The sequence below is a fragment of the Canis lupus genome, chromosome 23, assembly GCF_003254725.2.
Source record: "Canis lupus dingo isolate Sandy chromosome 23, ASM325472v2, whole genome shotgun sequence".
Taxonomy (NCBI): Eukaryota; Metazoa; Chordata; class Mammalia; order Carnivora; family Canidae; genus Canis; species Canis lupus.
Window position 1 is genome coordinate 26,510,917 of NC_064265.1, and position 22,514 is coordinate 26,533,430.

The window sequence follows — 22,514 nt, forward strand, 5'->3', positions numbered from 1 at the left end:
TTCCTTATATTCAGTAACACTTAAGTCAAGTTTTGATTTATAACAGAGATGAGGATCTGTGAAATTTATCTTCCATTGTGTTGCTCAATTAAACTTGGTCTAAATCAACTGTCACATTGTTCTGTTGTATAGAAAGAAAAACCAGTTTGATATCAAAGATCTGAGTTCAAGGGCTAAGGCCCCCCCACTTACTAACCAAATCTTTTTAATGTAGGCCCACACTGTAATTTTCATCCAAAACAGGGTACTGGTGAAAGTGAAACGGGATGCTAGCCTGGGAAAATCAGGAAGCAGGGTCACCACATCTAAATTTCTGAAGTCTCAATTTCCTCATCCGTGAAACGGGGCGAGGATCCCTTTATCTTACTCCGAGGGTGGTTGTGAGAATCAACTTGATATAATCGAGTGCGTTGTCAACAAAAAGGCAATGATACACATAAGGCATTTTTGGGTAATGCTTAGGCTTCTAAAAGAAGCAAACTAGTACAACTGAAAAATACTTAGTGATTTTTTTCCACAATGAATTAGGTGCATCAAATCGGTCTCTTCTGATCAGAATCTGAGGTCAAGGACTTCATATATCATGCTCAATGCTACAACCCTAAAACCTAGCCTAGTGTCTGGCATATTTCCAAATAAATGCATAAGAATTAATTATTTTAAAAATTCTTTCCTTACCAAACTCTCCCATCAAATTGAAGGAGGGAGTCCATCTTGCTCAATGGGTCAGCCTTCTAGAGGCCAAGCATGTATGGACTCCCCCAGTGAAATCTTAAGTCTTACTTCAACAATCCTTTACAGCATTACATAATCTGATTTATCTCCTTGACATTTCCAAGGTTACCCGAACTGCTTATTCTTTGATCCTTAAGAAAAAAAATGTGAATTTGAACAAAGAAGTCAATGTCATCCAATTCAGACCTCAGCTTCCTGCATCAGCATGACCTCAGGCTGGTTACATTTACAGCTCTAGATAAGAAAGAGCATTAACATCATAATGTGGTTATTCAATAAATTCTTCGAGAACTGAAGACCTAACAAGGAAAAAACATTTCTGGGTGGGTGAGTGCTCTATTCTTTACCCACTCCAGGAGGGGCGGCGGGGTCCTTTGGCCTAGGAGTCAGAGACTAGGCTGGAGCTTCCCTCTGGTCCAGGGAGAAGCCAGTAGCTTATCTCCTAAGTTTTGCTTCCTCTTTCATAAAATACAAATGCCATCCTGTTCCAAAGCTATCTTACAGACTTGAACTGAAGAGCAAGTGACATGCTAGGAGTCCTTTCTGTAAAGTATACTTGCAAAACAAATAAAAGGCAAGAGTGGCATGAGACAGTGATCCAGTTCTACTACAACCCAAGCTAAGCTGATGTTCATTTTGGCAAGTCCAAGGCCTGACTCCTGCTCTATGGCTAGGAGCCATCCTCTGGAGGAATTGAGGGTGAGCCCCTGCTGACCTTACATCCACTGAAGCTATAGCCCAGATACCATCTAGTTTTTTATCCAATTCCTCCCAGCTTCTAGCTCCCATTCTGTTTGGGAGAGGAGAGGAAATCAGAAGCAGAGAAAAAAGGAACTGCAATTGGAAAATTCTTCTACCAAAGTCATACCATGGTTGCATTTTCTGACTTCTGGGCATTAAAATTCCTTTTTTTTTTTTTTTTTAAGATTTTATTTATTCACGAGAGAGAGAGAGAGAGAGAGAGAGAGAGAGGCAGAGACACAGGCAGAGGGAGAAGCAGGTTCCATGCAGGGAGCCCAACATGGGACTCGATCCCAGGTCTCCAGGATCATGCCCTGGGCTGAAGGCGGCGCTAAACCGCTGAGCCACACGGGCTCCCTGGGCATTAAAATTCTTAACTTTGCAATCACACTATTAGAGCTTACATTAACTTCCTGTGCAGTTTTCTTAAAACTTGACTCAGGGGCGCCTGGGTGGCTCAGCTGATTAAGCGTCTGCCTTCAGTTTAGGTCATGATCCCAGGGTCCTGGCATCCGGCTACCTGATCAAGAAGGAGGTCCACTTCTCTCTCTGACCTTTCCCCCATGTGTACTCTCTCCTTCTCAAATAAATAAAATCTTAAAAAAACAAAAAACAAAACTTCACTCAAAATAACCCCCAACAATCTCAATAATTTTGTCCTGTAAAATTCTGAAATGCTAACCTAATTCAGGGACAGCAACCTATGTTCCACAGGCCAAATGTGGGTATTTTGGTAAATAATGTTTTTTATTGGAACATAGCGGCTCAGATTTGTTTACGAGTTGTGTATGACTATTTCACACTACAAAGGCAGAGTTTTGTAGCTGTTAACCAAGACAACATGGCCCATGAAGCCTAAAATACTTACTATCTTGCCCTTTACAGAAAGTATACCAAACCCTGTTCTAATTCTACCTACCTCAAAATACAACAGAAAGAGTATAGTCCAAGCTTGTTAAATAAACTGCTTTTGCTTCAAAACTGGAAGGATTTCACTTTTTAAAAAGAAATACTATCACACACTTATAGAATGAACACTTTTATTTTTGTATGCTGAGCAAATCAAAAAGAAGAAAAAAAGGGTTTTCAGATTTATCAGTAGGAAAAGTGTATTTTCCCAAATATCCATAAATCTGCTATGCTAATTTTACACAGGCATCTCAAAAAAAAATTGGCCTAAAACTGAATACACAAACATACTACCCATGGTCTCAAAGCAATTTTCTTTAGAATTAGCTTGAGGGGCTATGATCCTGGGTGGCTCAGTTGGTTAAGTGTCTGCTTCCAGCTTAGGCTGCTGGGATGAAGCCCCGCATCAGGCTCCCTGTTCAGCTGTTCAGTCTGCTTCTCCCTCTCCCTCTGCCCCTCCCCACTGCTTGTGCACACACTCTCTCTTTCAAATAAATAAAGAAAAATCTTAAAAAAAAAAAAAAAAAAAGTTTGGAAAGTGGGGCCTAAACAATAGTCTTTTACATTAAAGTCTACCTTACTATTAATACTAAAAATTAAATTCCTGCAATGATGCACTTTCTGACCATGGTTATAGAAGTGTATAATAGTTTTCTTACTGTTAGTTTGAATGCACAACACTAAGCTAAATATATCAAAAAATGTGAAGAAAGCACAAAAAGTAAAATCCAATATCCATTTTATGCTTTTTTAAAAAAATGGGATTACTCAGTGAGGTAAAGGGTGAGGATCCTTTATTTCCCAGCCCTTGACACCCTTTTAGGTGGTAGATTAGCTTTCTAGATCTGAATATGGTAGGGAAAAAATCTGCACATAGGAAAGGTAACAAGAGCTCATCCAACTTCCTCTCTCGGATGTTATTGCTTTCTCCTTTGATTAAATAAGAAGTTGTTCTAAAGTAGGGATAAGAACAAGGACTTTGAGACATGATGCCAAAAGAAACAAGCAAACAAAAAAATAGAAAGCAAAGGGTAAACTACTCATAAAACATAGGCTATAAAAGTTCTATCCCTAAAATATAGCTCTAAACATTACACATGTGAAGATAGGTCCTTCAATTGCTGCTATACTCCCTTCATCAAAAATTAATCCATTTATTCTAAGTTTTAAAGCAAAATTTTGATTTCACGGTCATCTTTTCAAATCAGTTGTCATATGTCCTATCAGAAAAGTTGTGAGCAAAAAAATGACAAACTTTCTCAACTGTCCTTCAAAGGGATTGGCCTCATCTAAAGTCTTCTCCGTGAACCAGTCATAACCGTGTGCACTGTTCGGCCTAGAAAAACTTGCCACGGCCCAAAGATACAAACCTCCCGACGAATGACACTTGCAGTTCTCTCCAAGTGATCAGTTTTCCTTTTGGATTTCATTATGCTTTAATAGAAAGTAAAATTAGATTATTAAGTATTATCCCCACAAAAAAAATTCATTTCCCCTGTAATATCATGAGTATCCAAAATACACTACAACATTACGGACCCTAGAAAGTGGTCATGAAAACTGGCATTCCCAAATAAAGTTTAACCGTCTACAGATGGCATGAATGTTTAAACAAGATGCTCTGATACACCTCCCTTGACCATCAGCAGATCATGTCTTTGAATCACCTCAAAAGACACCAAGGGCCAGAAACTCACCTTGTAAGAGTAAGGTGACGCAAAGTACTGGACGTCAGTCTCAGGGAAGTAGCTGGAGTACAGATGGTTCCAACAGAGCTTCGTAACAACCCAGGAATCATGACAGCAGCACAGGCCATGGTGCCTCCTGGGCAAACAGAAAACTTGGAAGTTAAAATATTTTAAGAAAAAGTAGGGAAATAGTAGGCTACTTTAGGGGCCAATGAAGACTCTGGAATTTTGCTGGTACTATTATGAGTTGACCTAACAAAACAGCAAAGCAATATTAAAGCCTAACTCCACCCTAATGAAATTTCTGCCACTACTTGGAGCTGATTCAACTGATCTCCACAGTACATACTTAGGTAATTAGTGGTGCCATCAAATATTCATGCTTTCTCTTAGTTTCCAAAATCACTAACCAAGCTCATGGCACTAATCTTACACTATTATAGAAAAGGAGAGTAGATTTTAAAACTGCCTAATAATAGCATTCCAGCCAAAAAGCACCACATGTCTTTAATATTTCTTGCTAGATAAAGTGCAAGGAGCAAATTTTCTAAGGGTCATGGCAATGAGAATAAACAGACCGCATGTAGTAACACAGGTATCATGAATAGCACACTGCATGAAGAGAGTGAAAGCCAGACTCAAAAAAGCGTATATCTTATGAGTCCAGTCATAGAAAGTACAAAAACAGACTAAATTAATCTATCAAGTTAGAAATCAAGTTAGCAGTTACCCTTAGGGAGGTAATAGTGACAATGCTGTTTCTTAATCTGAATACTGATTGTGTGGGTATTTTCACTTGGTAATAATTCATCAAACCACAGAAGATTTTTAGGATACTAAAGATACCCTGATACCATGGTGATGTGATAGTGATAGATACATGTAATTATGCATTTGTCTTAATCCGCAGAACATGCAATACCAAGAGTGAGCCTAAAGTACAGATTCTGGATCATTATGATGTCAGTGCAGGTTCATTAAGTGTAACGAATGTAGCACTCTGCTGGGGGATACTGACAACAGGGAAAGCTATACAAGTGTGCAGGCAGGGAATACATGGAAAATCTCTACTTACCCCTCAATTTTGGTATAAACTTAGAAATGCTCTAAAAATTAAGTCTTAAAAGTATTAATCAAGCTACCCTCCAAGGATTTATGTATTTGTTTATGTTATATTTCAATAAAATGTTGAAAATAAAACCAGAAAGATTACCCAATATTTAAATTCTAAAACCTAGAGGCTTATCAAAAAAAGCACTGATTGTGAGTCAGATGACATATTTTTTTGGTTCCTACCATTCTGTTATCCTCTGCCAATTTCTGAATGTTTCTTTGTCTCAGATGGTTATGTTTAACAGACTATATTGCCATATATAGCTGTCCTTTCTTATCTTAGAGAGTAAATGAAAATGTACATACACACCCTTTTTTCTGAGCTCTCTGGAAAGTACTATACAAACTAATTGCAATAAATTTAGTTAGAAAAATTCAAGCTGTGTGTGCTTCCATTCCTACTTCATCTTTGTTAATTTAGTCCTTTATCTGACAAATATTTATTAAGAGTCTATTATTATGTGGTAGACATTGGGGACACAGACATAAAACAAAGATCTTCTTGGGGAGCTTACATTTTAGAAGACAGACAGAAAACAAAAGTAAATAATCAAGTGATGATAAAAGTCAGTTATAACCAAGTCATATCAAAAAGTGCTAACTAGTCTTTAGATAAAAGATCTACTTGCTACTTCCTTTAGATAAAAGATCTACTTCCTAGTATATTGTAGCATCACTGTCAGTAAACACGCTACTCGCCATCTTTCTTTCTAGTAAATGAAAAAAGCATAAGGCCTCTCACCTCATGTAAGACTACTAAGTTTAATTTCTCTCCTTTGATCGTGCTATACCAAAAATGGTGCGTTCACTGTTGAAAGAAGGAAGGTGAAACTTACTTTAGAAGTCCATGAAATTTCTAGGAGTCATTAAGTATGTGGCTGACTGATTGACATATAATACTTTGGTCCTGGAATAAGAGTGACACCAGTTGGAACAAGGGCAGTGTTTCCATATACTGAAATTCTCACAAAGTTCCTGCAATGGCAGAGATGACATGTAAGAATCATGTTCTGGGAAACTGTGGAAAGGCATTCTCAGCTGCAAAAGGAAAGGCTGATTATAATCAGGAAGCATCACCTCACAGCAAGTCTACTCTCCACTCCCTCCTTCCCATCAATTCTTCCTCCTCGTGTTTCCACTTAGCTCTTCTGTTTCTCTTCCTGCTTCCCTTTTTTTCAGCTGCCTCGGCCTATCTTTAACTCTTGCTCCTTAGGATGTCCACCTCATGAAAGACCAGACTAATGGCTGGAATGATACAGTCACATGTCACTTCCCTGATAAAATGGAACTGATATATAGTTAATATGGCAACACTGTTCTCTGCTCAATGTTTTAGACAACGATTGCTAAAAAAAAAATTGTCCTCAAATAAAATACACCTCTTGGTGATTATGCTGTTTAAAGGGTCTACTGCTCAACAAAATCTGAAAATAAAGAAGTGTTGGGTGGCTCAGTTGGTTAAGCGTCTGCCTTTGGTTCAGGTCATGATCCTGGGGTCCTGGGATCCAGCCCTGTGTTGGGCTTCCTGCTCAGCAGGGAGTCTGCTTCTCCCTCTGCCCCTCCTCACTGCACTCTCTCTCTCAAATAAATGAATAAAAGCTCTTAAAAAAGAAAGAAATGTTACTTTTTAAAAACTGTTCTCTTTAAAATTCTAAAATCTGGTTTTTGAATGCCAGTAACTGTGACCAAGAGTGCCATCTACTGGTGGTAGATAAGGGTATTTTTATCAAATAAAGGGTATTTTTATCAAATCGTGTTCAAAGGGCCTTCCAAAGCAATAAGGTATTAAAAATAAAAACAAAAAAACTACTCATTTTTTGAAATACATCCAATGGTTTCATATATTCAATGTAAATATTTAATTAGCTATAGATAATAAACATATGCTAAGAATTTTCTAAAATGATACAAGAAAGAATATTCCATCAGTGTTTCTATCCTCACAGGCATAACTTCAAAAAAATTAACTCTATTTCTGTGATAAATAAATAAAAAATCGTATCCACTTAAGCAGTAAAAAAAAAAAAGATTACTTCAGGTGACAGATAAATTTAAGATTTAAAATGGTTTAGTATTTAAAATACTGATTTCTATTCAATAGGTACACTCAATTTAAGAATTGTTGGGATGCCAGGCACTATTTTAGGCGGTGGAGACACAATAAAGAACCAAACACAAAGCCCTGGTCATCATGAAACTTTTACTACCGTGTGTCCAGTCAACGACAGTAAGCAGATAATTAGTGAGGCAAATATAGAATACAGGGAGTATGATAAAAGAAATGAGTGGGGGAATATCGGAAAAGGTCTCTCTCAATAGATATCTGAGCTGAGACCTGAGATAAGGAAGAGGTGGCCAAGCGGACAGTAAGCGTAGAGCCATCAGGCAGAGGCCCAATCACAGAAGCAAACTACTATGTTACAGGAGCCACAGCCAGTAGGACTAGAGAGTAGGGAGCTAGGAGACAGTGACAAGAGATTAGCACGGCAGGTAGACACGTGCAAGATCACATCAGACCTCTGAAAGAGTATGGCCTTTACTCTAAGGGCAACAGGAAGCAACTGAAGGGTGTCAATAAGCCAGGAAAGGTTTACATTAAGTGATCTAATTTACACTGAACCGAATGACCTAATTTACATTTACATCAAAGGACCACTCAAGCTGCTACGTAAAGAATGGATCACAGAAGGGCAAGAGTTCTTATTTAGAAGGCTCCAATCTAACATGAGAGCAGGATAAAGCTATGAGATGGCAAAAGTAGATGAACATATTGGATGAGATGTGAGAGTAGTTAAAAAAAAAAGAGAGAGAGAGAGAGAACCAAGAATGCCTCCAAGAGCATTCAAACACTGAAAGAGAGTAAATTTGCGGAACTATCATGGCACCTGTTAATTTAGAACCCTAAGTGTCACTGAAGAAGCAAAGGAGTCCCCAGCATTTGGCATTTGGTAAGGGAACCCTAGTGGTACACAAGTTATGGAGTGCTTGACCTGAAATTGTGCTTGACGTGAAATCAGATGAACTGGGCTCAGGTCTGATTCCTTCCTACTTTTTTATCTTGGGCCAGTCATCTGTTAAAATTTTAAAGTTCGAATGCCAATACCACTTCACTGGATTGCTGAGAGGAACAAATATTTAGTATATGTGCTGCCGAAGCGAGCACTAAGAGGAACAAATAAATGTCTGTGCAAGTGCCTAGCAAGCAAGAGTGTTACTAAAAATCAAGGCAATCCCATTAACCCCTGCCCTCTACTCCCTGCCAGGTAGAGGGGCAGTGGTTTGATACTGTCAATAACTCTCCTCAGCCTGATACACAACAGCATTCACAAAACAGTTTCTATTCAGAATTATAAGTTCTAAATTCGATCACATGCTGAGAATTTTGGCCACTATTATTTTCCAGATCAGCAGTTTTAACATTTCATTAAATTTTTTTCTCATTAAACTTTTGTTTTAATGGGTCTCAAAATTTTGTGACAGATTTTTGATCAAGTTGTTTCCATTAAAAAGTATTAATTTTAAAAACTAATAACTTAAAACTGCCACACACACACACAGACACACAAATGGTCCACAAAACATTCTCCTTTCCTTCTGGAGGTTTTACGATGCATTATCATTTATCAGTCTTCTTACTATTAAACTTAAAGGGCCAATTGACACAAACAGTTCTGAGGCCACTCTTCCACCACTAAGTAAGACTGGGGTGGCAGATATTGGGAATAATATTAATTTAGCCTTCTGAGCTTTCTGGGCAGACTTGGTGACCTTGCCAGCTCCAGCTGCCTTCTCGTCCACTGCTTTGATGACACCCACAGGAACCATCTGTCTCATGGCATGAACAGCAAAATGGCTCAGAGAAGTCATAAGACAATCTCTCAACACATACAGGCTGGCCAGGAATCATATCAACGATGATAGCATCACCAGACTCCAAGAACTTGGGACCACCTTCCAGCTTTTTTCCAGAACTAGCTTCTCTTTCAGCTCAGCAAACTTGAAAGCAATGTGAGCTGTTTGACAATCCAGCCCAAGTGCATATCCAGCACTGACTTGGCCTGGATGTTTCAGGATAATCACCTGAGCTGTGAAACCAGCTGCTTCCACCAGTGGGTCATTTTTGCTATCACCAGCCACACTGCCATGCTGAACATATCTGACAGGTATGTTCTTTTTTGTTTGTTTTTTAAGATTTTATTTATTTATTCATGAGAGACACAGAGAGACAGAGGCAGAGACACAGGCAGAGGGAAGCAGGCTCCATGCAGGGAGCTGGATGCAGGACTCAATCCTGGGACTCCCAGGATCACGCCCTGGGCAAGCTCTAAACCGCTGGGCCACCAGGGATCCCCTGACAGGTATGTTCTTGACACAGAAGCCCACACTGTGCCCAGGAAGAGCCTCGCTCAAAGCCTCATGGTGCTTTCAATAGACTTTACTTCTTTTAATTATAAGTTTGTGATTGCAAATGATGCTATAGCAACCAGTAAATCTGCTTAGGTCATATTCTCAAGGTCCAATAATGCCTCATTGCAAAACATTTCCATCCTGTTTAAGGAATAAAAGAAAAGTTCAGTAGTCAACGTAATGTTTTAACTAAAAATGTTGCTTGGACTAAAAAAGAAAAAAACTGCATGGCAGTGTTTGGTTATGGTTTCAGCACAGCAGAAACTCAAACTGAGCAGAACCATAGAGGGAATCACCTCTGGCTGATAAGACAAGATGTATGGCCAACAGACGGCAGGATGAAAGCCGTATGGAAAGCCAAGGAGACTCCCAAATCTAGGTTTCAAGGGAACCAGCACTGCTCTAACAGAAAATCTCAGCAGTCTGTAGAGCTTCAGGGCTGTATGTTTAATCCAGCTCTGCTTCAATGCCATTATATCACAGATGACATCAAAGTTAATTAAGAGCCTAAGTCCTGGCATCTGACAGATTTGAGCTCTCACCACAATTTACTATCACTTACCAGCTTTGCCTCCCTTTGCAGGTTCTTTAGCCTCTGATTTTCCAATGCTGACAATGGAATTAATGATCTCACTGGGCTGCTTTAATGACATCATGCATATAAAACATTTGATATAGTGCCTGACACATAGTGTGCATTATTATTCATAAGTGGTTCACTAGTTTTTCTTTTTCCATTTTAGGTAAATGGATACTCAAAAAAAGTTGAAAATTAGAAAGAAATTATAAAAAAAGAAAAAATCCGACAACTCCTGTAAACTCTCCAGGTTATTAACCTCAAATTTTAAAATTCCCTAGCAAATTGTTTTTGCTAGGTCCACACTGCTTTCTAAAAGGTCTACTAATTTATACTTCCAAGAACCAAATATGAACACACTCATTTCCATACATTCAAAAATGGCTCTTTAATTTGTAGGTACTTATGCTGAGAAGCACTGTTAAGAACTAGAGATGGTTCCCAGTCTCAAAATGCTCACTGGGACTACAGAATAGATCCTGGAAGGCTCTCCCTTGTTCTCCCATCTCCAAGAGACTACCTGAGAAGTATCTGTGCCTACAAAGATACAGGGAGCAGCCAAGGAGCTGGGTGGGCTTTGCTGGCATTTTTGACTCTGCCCAGTCACACCAAAACCATCCCAGTTAAGCCTCAACAAGTTTAATAAGGGTTGCCTAACTGCTGGGTACATAGGGCTCAATTATGCAAAATGTGAGGCTTTTGGGATAACCTTCCACAAACTTTTTTAATGCAACTTCTTGATTTTTCTCCCAAGACTCCTCTGCCTTTAGGTTTTCAAGCCTTAGAAGAGCTAAATGAGGTGGAGCTCCACCTCAGTATGCATAAAATCAGTAACTTCATGCAAACCTTTGAGTATGTGTACATAAATAAGCATAGGAGTGTGTATACATGGTAATATGGGAAACATACCATGTAGATATAAAGGAAATATGGTATATAGAATTGCTAACCAGGTAAGTCTCCTAATTTCCAGGCAAAAGTAGAATGTTAGATCTGCACATGATCTTGTATACCATCTCTAATCCAACCCTTTTGTTAGTCGGAAGAGAAAATAAGGCCCAAAGAATGTATCCAGCTCCCAGAACTAGTTCCCAGCAATCAGATTCTGACCCTAGACCTATTTCTCAAAAGTGCTTCTTTCACTGCACTGCATTTCTTCTCTACCTAAACTTGAATACACGTGTTAGCGATGGAGCAATACTTCCATGGAATCTGGTTGTACTGAAACAGGCATTCGCATTGCTTTCAAGACAAACTACCTTTTTACTTGCCCTTCATTCCAATGTATGGAGGACTCGAGGCCATAACTCTGTCCGCTGATGCCATTCCTTTTAAAAAGGAGAAACCGTGGTTCAAATAAACTAAGCGATCTGTTTCGAGGCTTTGGGGACAGAGAGGCTCTTCGTTTCCTAGATGGGGGATTTTAGTCAAGATAACCAACTCTCCGTATCTCAGTGTGAAGATTAATAATACGGAATAACATCTAACTTCCCAGGGATGATGGAAGAATTATACTTGGCGCAATACCTAGTATTTACAGCAAACTCCCAATAATAAAAGGCGATGTTATTACTGCTGTGCGAGTCATGGTCATTAATGACGGCACATGCTTGGCAAACGTAGGAGCAGAGCTCAGGACGCCTTCACGGTCTGGGTCCTCTCGACAACACAATTTAGGGCATCCGAAGGGAACCCAGGGTGAGCAAGAGCCGCGGATCTACCTGAAGAGCCGAGGGCAGCCAGAAACCACCAGCGAGGCGTCGCCCGGAGCCAAGGTCACTCGGCGAATCAAAGTCCAAGCGAACTTTTCGTCCGTCACGGAGGAGGCAGGAAGGGGGAGGTTCGAGAAGCAGGGCTGCTCCGGCCGCCTCCTCAGACCAACCAGAGGAGCGCCCCTTTCTCCCCAAGGACGTCGAGGGCCGGGTCGATGCCACCGATTCCGCGGACTCCGCTCAAGGCCTCTCTGACCTCGGGGGACTGGACGGAGAACGCCAACACCGCCGCCGCCGGGACACCGCTAGCCCACCCGGCCCAACTCCGCCACCCTCGCTGGAGAGCTTCCGGCGCCGTGACGTCACAGCAGCGCGAGCTAGTCCTCACACCTTATTGGCCAGTCCCTCCGACGACCGGAAGGGCGAACTCCCCACCAAGCCGGGAGCTGCGGCACTCAGTGTCTCCGCCCCCTAGCTCCGCCATCTCCATGGTGACCGCTACCCGGTCACCGAGTTGGCCTCCGACGCCGGAGTTGCGTCATTGTCTCTGCGCCGGAAGCGATCGTTCCTGAGCCGGTGCGTGGGGACCACAGCGGGCTGGCACCGGCGCCCGCGGAGTGAGCCCGTCCCCGGGGGCGACCGACCTCTGCTGGCCCCAGGGACAATGGCCGTGTTTCACGACGAGGTGGAGATCGAGGACTTCCAATATGACGAAGACTCGGAGACCTATTTCTACCCCTGCCCGTGTGGGGATAACTTCTGCATTACCAAGGTAACGTGGGGGCCCCGCCCGGCGATTGGCGGGAGCAGGCGCGTGTTTGCTCCGCCCGGTTCCCTCCGCCGCTCCGTCGCCTTGAGGCTCGTAGCTGTGCCCGCACTGCTTGTCCAGCCTCCAAGTCCCCGTAAAGTTGATGCTCTGATATGTCAGTGGGCACATCGTCTTGGCCTTCAGTCGGGCTGAGGGGTGGAGGGTGGGATGGCGGGGAGCGTCGGGCTGGTCATCCTCCGCCACTTCGGGTCCCACTTCCTGAGAGGCTTTTGGAGGAAGGGTCACGTGTTTGTCTTCTCAGGGGTTTTGAGTTGATGAAGTTTGGCTGACCTTTCTCGGGTCTGGTCTTGTGTTTTTTGAGAGAGAGAGAAGGTACGCAAGTGGTGGGGATGGGGGTGTGGGGGATCTGGCAGAGGCGCAGAGGGAGAAGGAGAGAGAATCTTAAGCAGGCTGCAGGCCCGGTGCTGAGCCCCCGGGTGGGGCTGATTTCAGGACTCGGAGATCATGACCGGAACTGAGTGCTTGAGCCTCTGAGGCACCCCTCTTCCTGGGTATTTTTTTAAATTTTTATGTATTTATTCATGAGAGACAGAGAGGCAGAGGCACTGGCAGAGGGAGAAGCACGCTCCATGCAGGGAGCCCGACGCGGGACTCGATCCCAGGACTCCAGGATCACGCCCTGGGCTGAAGGCGGCGCTAAACCGCTGGGCCACTCGGGCTGCCCTGCCTGGGTATTTTTAAAGTGTCACTTGGCAGGGAAAAATAGAATTGGTATTTCACTAGGTAGCCCTTTTTAGCCCTCATATACCTTGTAGGGAGGTGAGCCACAACGGAGCTTGACCCAAGGGGTGGAAAGAGTTTGGGAGGAGGAGATCGCAAAGGGAAGACAATACTATAACGTTTCTTATTTTGTTGTAGGAAGATTTGGAGAATGGGGAAGACGTGGCAACGTGTCCTAGCTGCTCTCTCATCATAAAAGTGATTTATGACAAGGTAAGTAGTTGAATTGTAAAAGGTATGGGGGAGGATGGCGAGGCAAGGATGTTTAAAAGTGTGTTAGGTAACTGCTGTTTTTCTTTAAACATTTTATCCCCCCCGACTCCTACAACAAAATTTTATTTATTTATTTTTTAAAGATTTTATTTATTTATTTATTCATGAGAGACACAGAGTTGAGAGAGAGAGGCAGAGAGGCAGAGACACAGGCAGAGGGAGAAGCAGGCTCCATCCCGGGACTCCAGGATCAGGCCCTGGGCCGAAGGCAGCACTAAACCACTGAGCCACCCGAGCTGCCCCATAAAACAAAATTTTAAAACTACTAATGAACAGCCATATCATAAATTACAACTCTAAAAACTCTAACTCATTTTAGCTTTGGAAAAGGCAAAAAAGAAAACTGCTCTATAGCTAATGAAAATTATTGATTACTTATTAAATAGAAAAATAATTATGAAGGTTATCTAATTGACAGTCTGTATTCCTCCTTTATTTAATAAGTAATTAAAATTGTTCAGAGCTCCTAGACTAATTTTGGAGGGAACAATTGTATAGTATTTTTTTTACCTGACTTCTACATATGGAACTCTGCATTGTCTTGTTTGAAGTATGTCATAGCTACAATTTTACGATTTCATTGTGGTCTTTCATTTTCTTATTTTCACTGAAGGATATTGACAATAGAAAACCAATGTTCTTATTGCCCACCTTGAACCCAACTTTTGGTCAGTACTTTGAATGGAGTCTTAAGCAAGAAGCTTAATTTTTTTTTTCACTTTTGCGCTCTTTCTCTCTCTTTGAGATATAGTTGACATATAACAGAGCTTAACATTCTTAAGAACGAATTCTAAAATGAGTATAGGGAAGATGAGCACCAGGCATTTGGTCTCATGGGAGAAGTGTGCTCTAATTTAGAAGTTTACAGATTTATTCCTGTATCACGATGTTTTCTGGAACAAAAAGAGAACAGAGTTAAGGGAGATTAGGAGTGCTGGTATGAGAAGAGGTTGCAATTTTTAAATAGGGTAATCAGGGCAGGCCTATGGAGCAAAGATTGAAAGAGGTGAGGATTCCTCCTGGGGGATAAAAAGCAATCCAGCAAAGGGAACTTTCAGTGCACAGGCCCTAAGGCAGGAACATGCCTGTTTTTATCAAGGAACAGCAAGTGTGGCCAAAGCAGAGTAGACAAGGGTGAGAGAGTAGCCCAGGATGAAAGTAGTGGAGTGAGGTAGGTCCTAAAGGTGTTTGTGGGCCACTTTGGCTTTTGCTGTGAATGACTTAGGGAACCATTGCAGGATTCTCCAGCAAAAGAGTACTATAGTCCAACTTAAGTTGTAATAGAGTGATTCTGGGTGCTGTGCACAGAGTAGACTAAGAGGAAGCAAGGATAGGAGTTAGGATATAGCAAGGGTAATGATTAGGAGGCTGTTAGAGGAACCACAGGAAGAGATGGATGACTTGCACCAGGCTGTGGTGCTGGAGGTGGTAAGAAGTCTTTGGATCTGAATGCACTTTAAAGGATGAGGCTTATTTTTACTGATTGAATATAGGATATGAGAGGAATCAAAAATGATTTCAACATTTGTGGCCTTCATAACTGGAGGGATGCATCAATTGACAGGTATGTGTCTGCAGGTATAGAGGGCAGGAGTTGGACATACTAAGTTTAGGAGGTCTGTTTTTTATACAAGTGGAGAGCAAGTGAGAAAGCAATTGGATATGCAAGTCTAGAGTTTGAAGAGAGAGATCAGCTGGTGCTATGAATTTGGGAGTTATCAGCATTTCGATAGCTTTAGAGCCATGAGATCGAGATCACCAGAGCTGTGAATATAGATGGAGATGGACAAAAGAAAGGGCTGAGCTCAGGCCACTCCCTATATTAAGAGGTCAGGGAAGGAAATGAGGAATCAGCAAAGCTGGCCAAAAAGGAAGGAGGAGGAAACCACCAGTGCCATATCCCGGAAGCCAGATGAGAAGAGGTAGGGGAAGTGAACAACCTTGTCAGATGCCACGGATGAATAATTGAAAGTTAACCATTGGCTTTAACAGGGAGGCCATTTGTATGGTTGTAAGAGCAGTTTTGATGAAGTAATACAGAGCCTGATTGGTGGAAAACTTATTGACAAGAAAAAGAGAAGAATAGGAAGCAGCAAGCATAGACACTTCTTTCAAGGAATTTGCTGCAAAGGGGAGCAGAGACATGGGGCAGTAACCAGTGGTGATAGAGGATCAGGAGAGGGTTTAAGGGACGCCTGGGTGGCTCAGTAGTTGAGTGTCTGCCTTTGGCTCAGGGCATGATCCTGGAGTTCCAGGATCGAGTCCTACATTGGGCTCTGTGCATGGAGCCTGCTTCTCCCTCTGCCTGTGTCCCTGCCTCTCTTTCTCTGTGTCTCTCATGATTAAATAAATAAAATCTTAAAAAAAAAAGGGGGGGGTTTAAGGTGGTAGACATTCAGCTACATGAGTGAATGTAGACACAGGAAGTTAGATTTAACCAAGATTATAGTTTTCTTAACTAGGAGGGAGAGAAGAGAGATTGTGATCAGTGACCATGGACTTTAAACGAGGTCCAGAAAACACAGAGGGGAGCAGTGATGATATATCTCATGACATAAAAGTCAAAGTTTGGTGGGTTTTAGAGAGAGAACAGTGGCAGAAGGGAGAACCAGTTCCTCCTCCAGTGTCTGTGGTATCAACACTCTGAGAACGCAGGACCACCATTTGGGAGGTTATAAGGGAAACGACGTCCTAGGGGATAACCTATTCTCAAACTCAGCAAAGAGGTTGAGAATATGAAGCAGTGTGCTGATGACAGACCATAAATTCCAAAGAGCAAGTTAGATGGCTTGGGGGGGGTGGGGAGAGGCAAGGAGTTCCCAGGTGCTGGGCGGGAGTGAGAGAGTGATGACACAATATGGCCTGACCCTGCCGGGGATCAGACTGCAGGAGATGAGCAGTTACCTGGAAGGCAGAGATTTCTTGTGGTAGCCGACAGAAGCCAGGATAAATAACCAGAGATTGAACTTCAATTACAATGTAGCTGACACCAGATTATCTGTGTTGGGAAACATAAAGAACTGTTCCTTTTAGTTGGAAGAAGTACCTTGAAGAGGACACGTATTTGAATGACCAAATATTGAAGTGGAGAAGTTTTAGTGTAGTAATTAATACAGAAACTTAAAAGATGTGATACATGATTGTAAATGTGATTTCTGACAAGTGGATGCTCTGTAATGAAGGTGGGCATGCTTTGTAATATAAGATGCTTTAAATTGTGGATTCAGAACTAAAAACTGAAGCACTTTTAGGATTATATTTCTGGTGTTGCCATTGACTCCTTGAACAAGAGTGAAGTGATGGCAATGAAAAACAAACAACTGCAGGGCGCCTGACTGGCTTAGTTGGAAGAGCATGTGATTCTTGATCTCAGGATTGTGAGTTTGAGCCCTATGTTAGGTGTAGACATTACTAAATAAACTGAAACAAAAAAATTGTTTAAAACTCTAACAGATTGGGATCCCTGGGTGGCGCAGCGGTTTGGCGCCTGCTTTTGGCCCAGGGCGCGATCCTGGAGACCCGGGATCGAATCCCACATCGGACTCCTGGTGCATGGAGCCTGCTTCTCCCTCTGCCTGTGTCTCTGCCTCTCTCTCTCTCTGTGACTATCATAAATAAATAAAAATTAAAAAAAAAAAAACTCTAACAGATTGATTTTGCAACAAAACTAAAGTAATATTGATGCATTTATGACACACTCAGTGATTAATATAATTTCTTGTTCTGTCTTAGGATCAGTTTATGTGTGGAGAAACAGTCCCTGCCCCTTCGACCCACAAAGAATTAGTTAAATGCTGAAGAAGACTTTAGGAGTCCAAATCCCGAACATTTGGGAATGAACCAAGCTGGAAAAATCAAATGCGAAGTTTCTGGCTTCTTCAGGGAACAACCGTTCCGTAGTTGGCTCTTCCATTAGAGTGTGGATCCCTTACCATTGACTGCTGAGTTCATCTCCAATTAAAGAAGCAAGTCATGACATGACATGCCTGGATTTTGTGCTTAGAACTTTGAATTGGAAGTTTTCTTAATTTTCCACGTGAATTTAAAGGAAGATCATTTCAGATCAGTGCACGTTTTCTCTCCGTATCATTATTTTTATGTCCTACACCTGATCTCTTTCTTGTAACAAACAGCATCATCTACCTCAAAGTCATTAGGATTCCTTAATTTTAAAAAAGGATTATATTTTTGGCTTAGTTATTAAGATTATTAAAAGCCCTTTCAACTTTGCTGTTCTAACCTTAAGCAAATGAGTTGCTTTATCCACACTGTACTTTTCAGGTCCCGTACCAAGCCAGTCTGCCTAGCCTTCGATTCATTAGAACGCTGCTTGGCATGTCATTTCCACTATACTTCCTACATTGAGTTCTGGTTATGGTATTACAGAGAAAATCTACTGAGCTCACAATTTTTCCAGAGCTAAAAGTTAGTAAGAAAGAAAAGTCAAAAAGTGAAATGGTCAAAGAATCAGGAGTTTCCTTATCAGTATTCTGCATATTCCTCGAAAATTGGGACAAGATAAAAAGAAAAGCAGCCAAAGGAAGTGAAATTGGAAGCAGAACCAGAGGAGAAAAACTTGCCAACTTAGTAAATTGAATGCTTGGATGGTTTTGCCAGGTCAAAGCAGATAATGTTTGTGTATCTGGATCTTGTCTGTCCGTTTGTCTTTAGATAAGGCTGATGAAATTGCATTCGAGAGAGGGGTCTGTGTCCAGGCTTCATGGCTGGCAGCAGTGCTTTCAGCCTTACCTCAAAATCAAGTCACTGCCTGTAAAAGGTAAAGCTACAACAACTCTTGCACCTCCTGAGGATGAACTTGAAGAAGAGCTGCCTAAGTCTAAATAAGAATGTCCCTGGGGACACATCTAACAAGTGTAAGATAAAAGATATAAGCTGTAACTGAGCGAGATATGCACTCAGAGAAATGTTGCCCTGGAGAAAAAGAAATTTATAAAGATAGGTTATCAATCTTCCTTTGCTGCAGTACAGTAGCAAGAAATTAGAATCACATAAAAATTCAGAAATTTCTTTCATATCAATTTTGTTACGTATTTATAAAATTTTTAAAAACTCACTGATGTCTGGTAGGCTTTCGGAACGGTTCCCACAGTTAGAAAAAATAGCTTGCCAGAATGTGACTATTGTATTACTGGGTTGATAAATGTGCTGTGCACACACTGGGGGTTTTAAGTTAAAACAACTGGTCTTTTCTTTTTCTTTTTTTTCCTAAACCTGCCAGCAGCATGGCTATGGGCAGCCATTAGCCTGCGACCTGATAAGTGACCAAAAATTGTATGGCAAAGTGCAGGGTAGATTATATGATGTTATATGGCATATTCTTCATGGAATGAGCAGTCTAATTTCTATTTGAGGTCGCTGATCCCCCACAAGAATCTACTGGTAGATTGGAGCCAGTGGCAGCTCAGATGAAGAGAGCATGGTATGTGCCAACTAATGGGAATGAACTGAAAAGAGAAATGAACTGTTCCATGCTTATTTTGATGGTTTTGTAGATACAGACATTAACTCCTTCAGCTGATGGTGAATTTAAAACAGGAACAGGCACCTTTGAGGTAGATATACTGTGAACATGTAAGGAATAAAAGTTACCCAAGTCTAAACATACCAGGAGAAATGAAATCAAAGTGCACTGGCAATCAGGGATAATCTGTAGTGATGGGAGTGATGTTTTTAAAGCAATTTAGTTACTAAATTTGTTAACCACAAAAGAACAGGGTTTAATCCTATGTTAAGCAGAAAGTAAAACCAAGATCTTTCAGATATGAGTAGAGTTCTGTGTGTATTATGTGCCTTGTGTACCTTACCAGACATTTCAGAACTCTGAGAACTGATCTGTAATCCAGGCTCTCTGTCTCTTACTAACCTTGTATAAACTGTCAATATTATAATTTCAGGCTTTGTAGCTTGCAGGAGCTGAAATGGTGATTAAAACCTTTACATAGACTCAAAACTAAATCATGAACTATTAGAGAAAGAGACTCCATGCTTCTTCAGTATCTTGATGTTCCCACACTTCTGAGTTTGAAAATAAAATTGCCTATTTAAATGATTCTACATATATTTTAGTGTACACATTCAGAAGCTGTTTTCTTGGAAAGCACCCAACACTTTTGATTGCTGTACATACTAATTTATTACCAGAATAAATTATTGACATGCTAAATAAAGTCATAATTCAAATCCATTTGTTTTCATGTAGTTTTCTTCCCCTAAATACCAACATTTTGTATAAAAAGGTTTTGATGTGATTTTATATGAGGTAGAACCTTAACCTGCTTTGGGAAATTGCAAGTAGGTTTCTGATATGAACAGTGGAGTTTTGAAATGCAAAAGAAATTGCCAGTGTTTCTACAGTTTGACCACATGGGCTTTGGTTCTGGATTTTTATTTTTTCTGGGAAGAAAGCTTTGAGTCAAGTGGCACTAAGGCAAAAATAGTTCACATTCTTAGATGAGTAAGTTTTTGCTGAGAAAGAAGATTGCTATTTTATTTAAGGCTGACAATTCTTGCAGTGGTTTGAAAGCCCAGCTATGGTCAGGATACAGTCTGAGCCTGGCTTCCTCCACTAATGATCTTGGGCAAATTACTGAATCTTTTATATCTACATCCTAGTCTGTGAAATACCATAATAGTACCTCTCCTGTGGTTACTTTGTGGATTCATTCATTCAGGAAGTGTGTAGAGTACCTGTCAACGTTAGACACAGGGCAGGGTGTCCACATGTAAGTGGAAGAAAGGAGATTAGATAACAGGCTGTGGTTAGGGCCCAGAAGGAAACACACTAAGTGATGGGACAGTAACTACTGCAGGTGCCTGATAAAGGGCAGGCAAAAGGCATCTCAGGTCGGGTGTTTTTTCTGAGACCTGAGGGTAGGAATGAAGCAGCCTTGTGAAAATGATTAAGTGAGCTAGTGAGTAAAACATTTAGCACAATGGCTGTTACGTGTGCAAAATAAAAGTTAACTTCGGGCAGCCCAGGGTGGCTCAGCGGTTTGGCGCCGCCTTCAGCCCAGGGCCTGATCCTGGGGACCTGAGATCGAGTCCCAGGTCGGGCTCCCTGCATGGAGCCTGCTTCTCCCTCTGCCTGTGTCTCTGCCTCTGTGTGTTTGTGTGTCTCTCATGAATAAATAAGTAAATAATCTTTAAAAAAAATAAATAATAATAATAAAAGTTAACTTCAAGGGCAGCCCGGTGGCTCAGCGGCTTAGCGCCACCTTCAGCCAAGGGCGTGATCCTGGAGACCTGGGATTGAGTCCCACGTCGGGCTGCCTGCATGCATGGATCCCGCTTATCCCTCTGCCTGTGTGTTTCTCATGAATAAATAAAATATTTTTTTAAAAAAGTTAACTTTAAATCCCAAAAGGAATTCAATGTTTTGAGTATCAGCGGCATTCTTAGAATAAATATGAGGAGTGCAAATTATAGGGCACCCTCCCCCTGCACTTAATGAATCTGAGGGCGGGCTTTCACAAGCACTGCAAGTGATTCTGATGCAGCTAACATTTGAGAACCACTGGTCTAGAACAGGTGTTCAAACTTGGCAGCACATTGGAATCATCTGAGGAACTTTAAAACTGATGCCTTAAAGAAACTAACTTAATTGGTCTGGATGCAGCTCGGGTGCCAGGATTTTTAGTCTCTGTGGTAATTCCAGGGTGCAGCCAAAGCTGAGAACCACTGGTCTAGAAAAACAGAAAATTCATAATCACAAAGAACAGAGGATCCAACTTTTTTCAGTGGTCCCACCTGCTTTGCCTGTGGAAAAGGCCTGCGGGCTTGGTTGACTCCACACCTTATATTCAGGCATGCAGTCAGCCTTAGCAGGTGACCAGCTGGGGCTGGGCTAATGAACACAGCAGGAGAGCCCCACTCTGGGCAGTCTCTGCACTGCACCCTGTTTAAACAGACAATCACATTTTTCCCAGCACATGCTAGCTGCTAATTACAGATCTTACAAAAATGACAGCTTCTGCTGACGTACATAATTAGGATTACTCAAACTCCATTTGAGGATGCCTGCCATTTCCTCCTTCCTACAAAGCAAATTGCTCATGATTACATATTTGACTGGGAAGCCATTTTACAAATTATTCCTTCTTAAGGATCTAAAACAAAGGACACGTGAATAAGAAATCACAGTTAAAGATACTATTCCCTAGCTCACAAAATGTGGGAAATGCATCTAAGGAAGTCTAACAAGGGACGTTTGATAGGGGTAGGTGTTCAATACAAAGTGGTTCCCAAATAGAGATAAATGTCTACTAAGCAGTGAGACATCCTGGTAAGATCTACAGGTGCTACTTCAGTGGGTCAACACTTGGGACAAGGCAAGTAGTTCCCATCTGAGACTAGATCACAGAAGCAGGGTCCAGTCACTAAGCAAAGATTTTGGGGGTAGACTTCATTCTTAGAAGGGACCTGAGTTCTTGGATAGGGTTGAGTGTTGAACCCTTGGATAAAGATTAATGCCAAGATCGAGGGAGAAGAGGGGGTAAGAAACCCTCAATGGCACTAACTGTGGTCCTGACTCTTTCTGTGAGGGCCTCACATACCATCCAGGTTCCATCCAGGTTTACCCCAGAGGGCCCTGGGTCCCAGTCTGCAATTCCAAATGGCAGAACTGGAGATATTGTAGCTAGTAGGTATCTCTGAACTATCAAGTGGTGGTAATAGCAAGAGTGAACCAGCCTGGATCAGGGATGTGAATCACTTAATGAGATTAAATGAAACAGCACTTTAAGGTAGTTAGCAGAGTGTTTGTACATAGTAAGGGTTCAATAGTTTAATCT

General features: G+C 41.5%; 2 protein-coding genes across 5 annotated transcripts in view; one reads left to right on the forward strand and one right to left on the reverse strand.

Moving 5' to 3' along the window:
- The window catches only part of OXNAD1 (oxidoreductase NAD binding domain containing 1), a 36,487-nt gene extending 24,455 nt beyond the window's left edge, over nucleotides 1–12,032 (reverse strand). Inside the window, exons 1-4 of one of the 4 annotated variants that reach the window (XM_025448731.3) lie at nucleotides 11,892–12,032; nucleotides 6,023–6,161; nucleotides 4,083–4,209; nucleotides 3,756–3,819 (exon numbers count right to left, since the gene is read on the reverse strand). In XM_025448731.3, coding sequence (XP_025304516.1) covers nucleotides 3,756–3,819; nucleotides 4,083–4,201 — 183 coding nt within the window. In that variant the 5' untranslated portion in view covers nucleotides 4,202–4,209; nucleotides 6,023–6,161; nucleotides 11,892–12,032. Of the gene's footprint in view, nucleotides 1–3,755; nucleotides 3,820–4,082; nucleotides 4,210–5,928; nucleotides 5,995–6,022; nucleotides 6,162–11,891 lie in introns of all 4 variants that reach the window. The other 3 variants (XM_025448733.3, XM_025448734.3, XM_025448732.3) reach the window with 3 other exon arrangements.
- Nucleotides 12,033–12,409: 377 nt separating this feature from the next.
- DPH3 (diphthamide biosynthesis 3) lies at nucleotides 12,410–19,909 on the forward strand. Its single transcript, XM_025448735.3, has 3 exons — nucleotides 12,410–12,654; nucleotides 13,570–13,644; nucleotides 17,437–19,909. Exons 1-3 carry the CDS (start codon nucleotides 12,547–12,549, stop codon nucleotides 17,500–17,502), a joined length of 249 nt encoding a protein of 82 aa, XP_025304520.1. The 5' UTR covers nucleotides 12,410–12,546; the 3' UTR covers nucleotides 17,503–19,909.
- Nucleotides 19,910–22,514: the final 2,605 nt, after the last annotated feature.

Excerpts from the sequence above, each read along its gene's own strand:
- DPH3 (XM_025448735.3), top strand. The coding sequence starts at position 12,547 with ATGGCCGTGTTTCACGACGAGGTGGAGATCGAGGACTTCCAATATGAC. Across the intron at positions 12,655-13,569 it reads ATAACTTCTGCATTACCAAG|GAAGATTTGGAGAATGGGGA; the intron begins GTAACGTGGGGG and ends ATTTTGTTGTAG. Across the intron at positions 13,645-17,436 it reads TAAAAGTGATTTATGACAAG|GATCAGTTTATGTGTGGAGA; the intron begins GTAAGTAGTTGA and ends GTTCTGTCTTAG.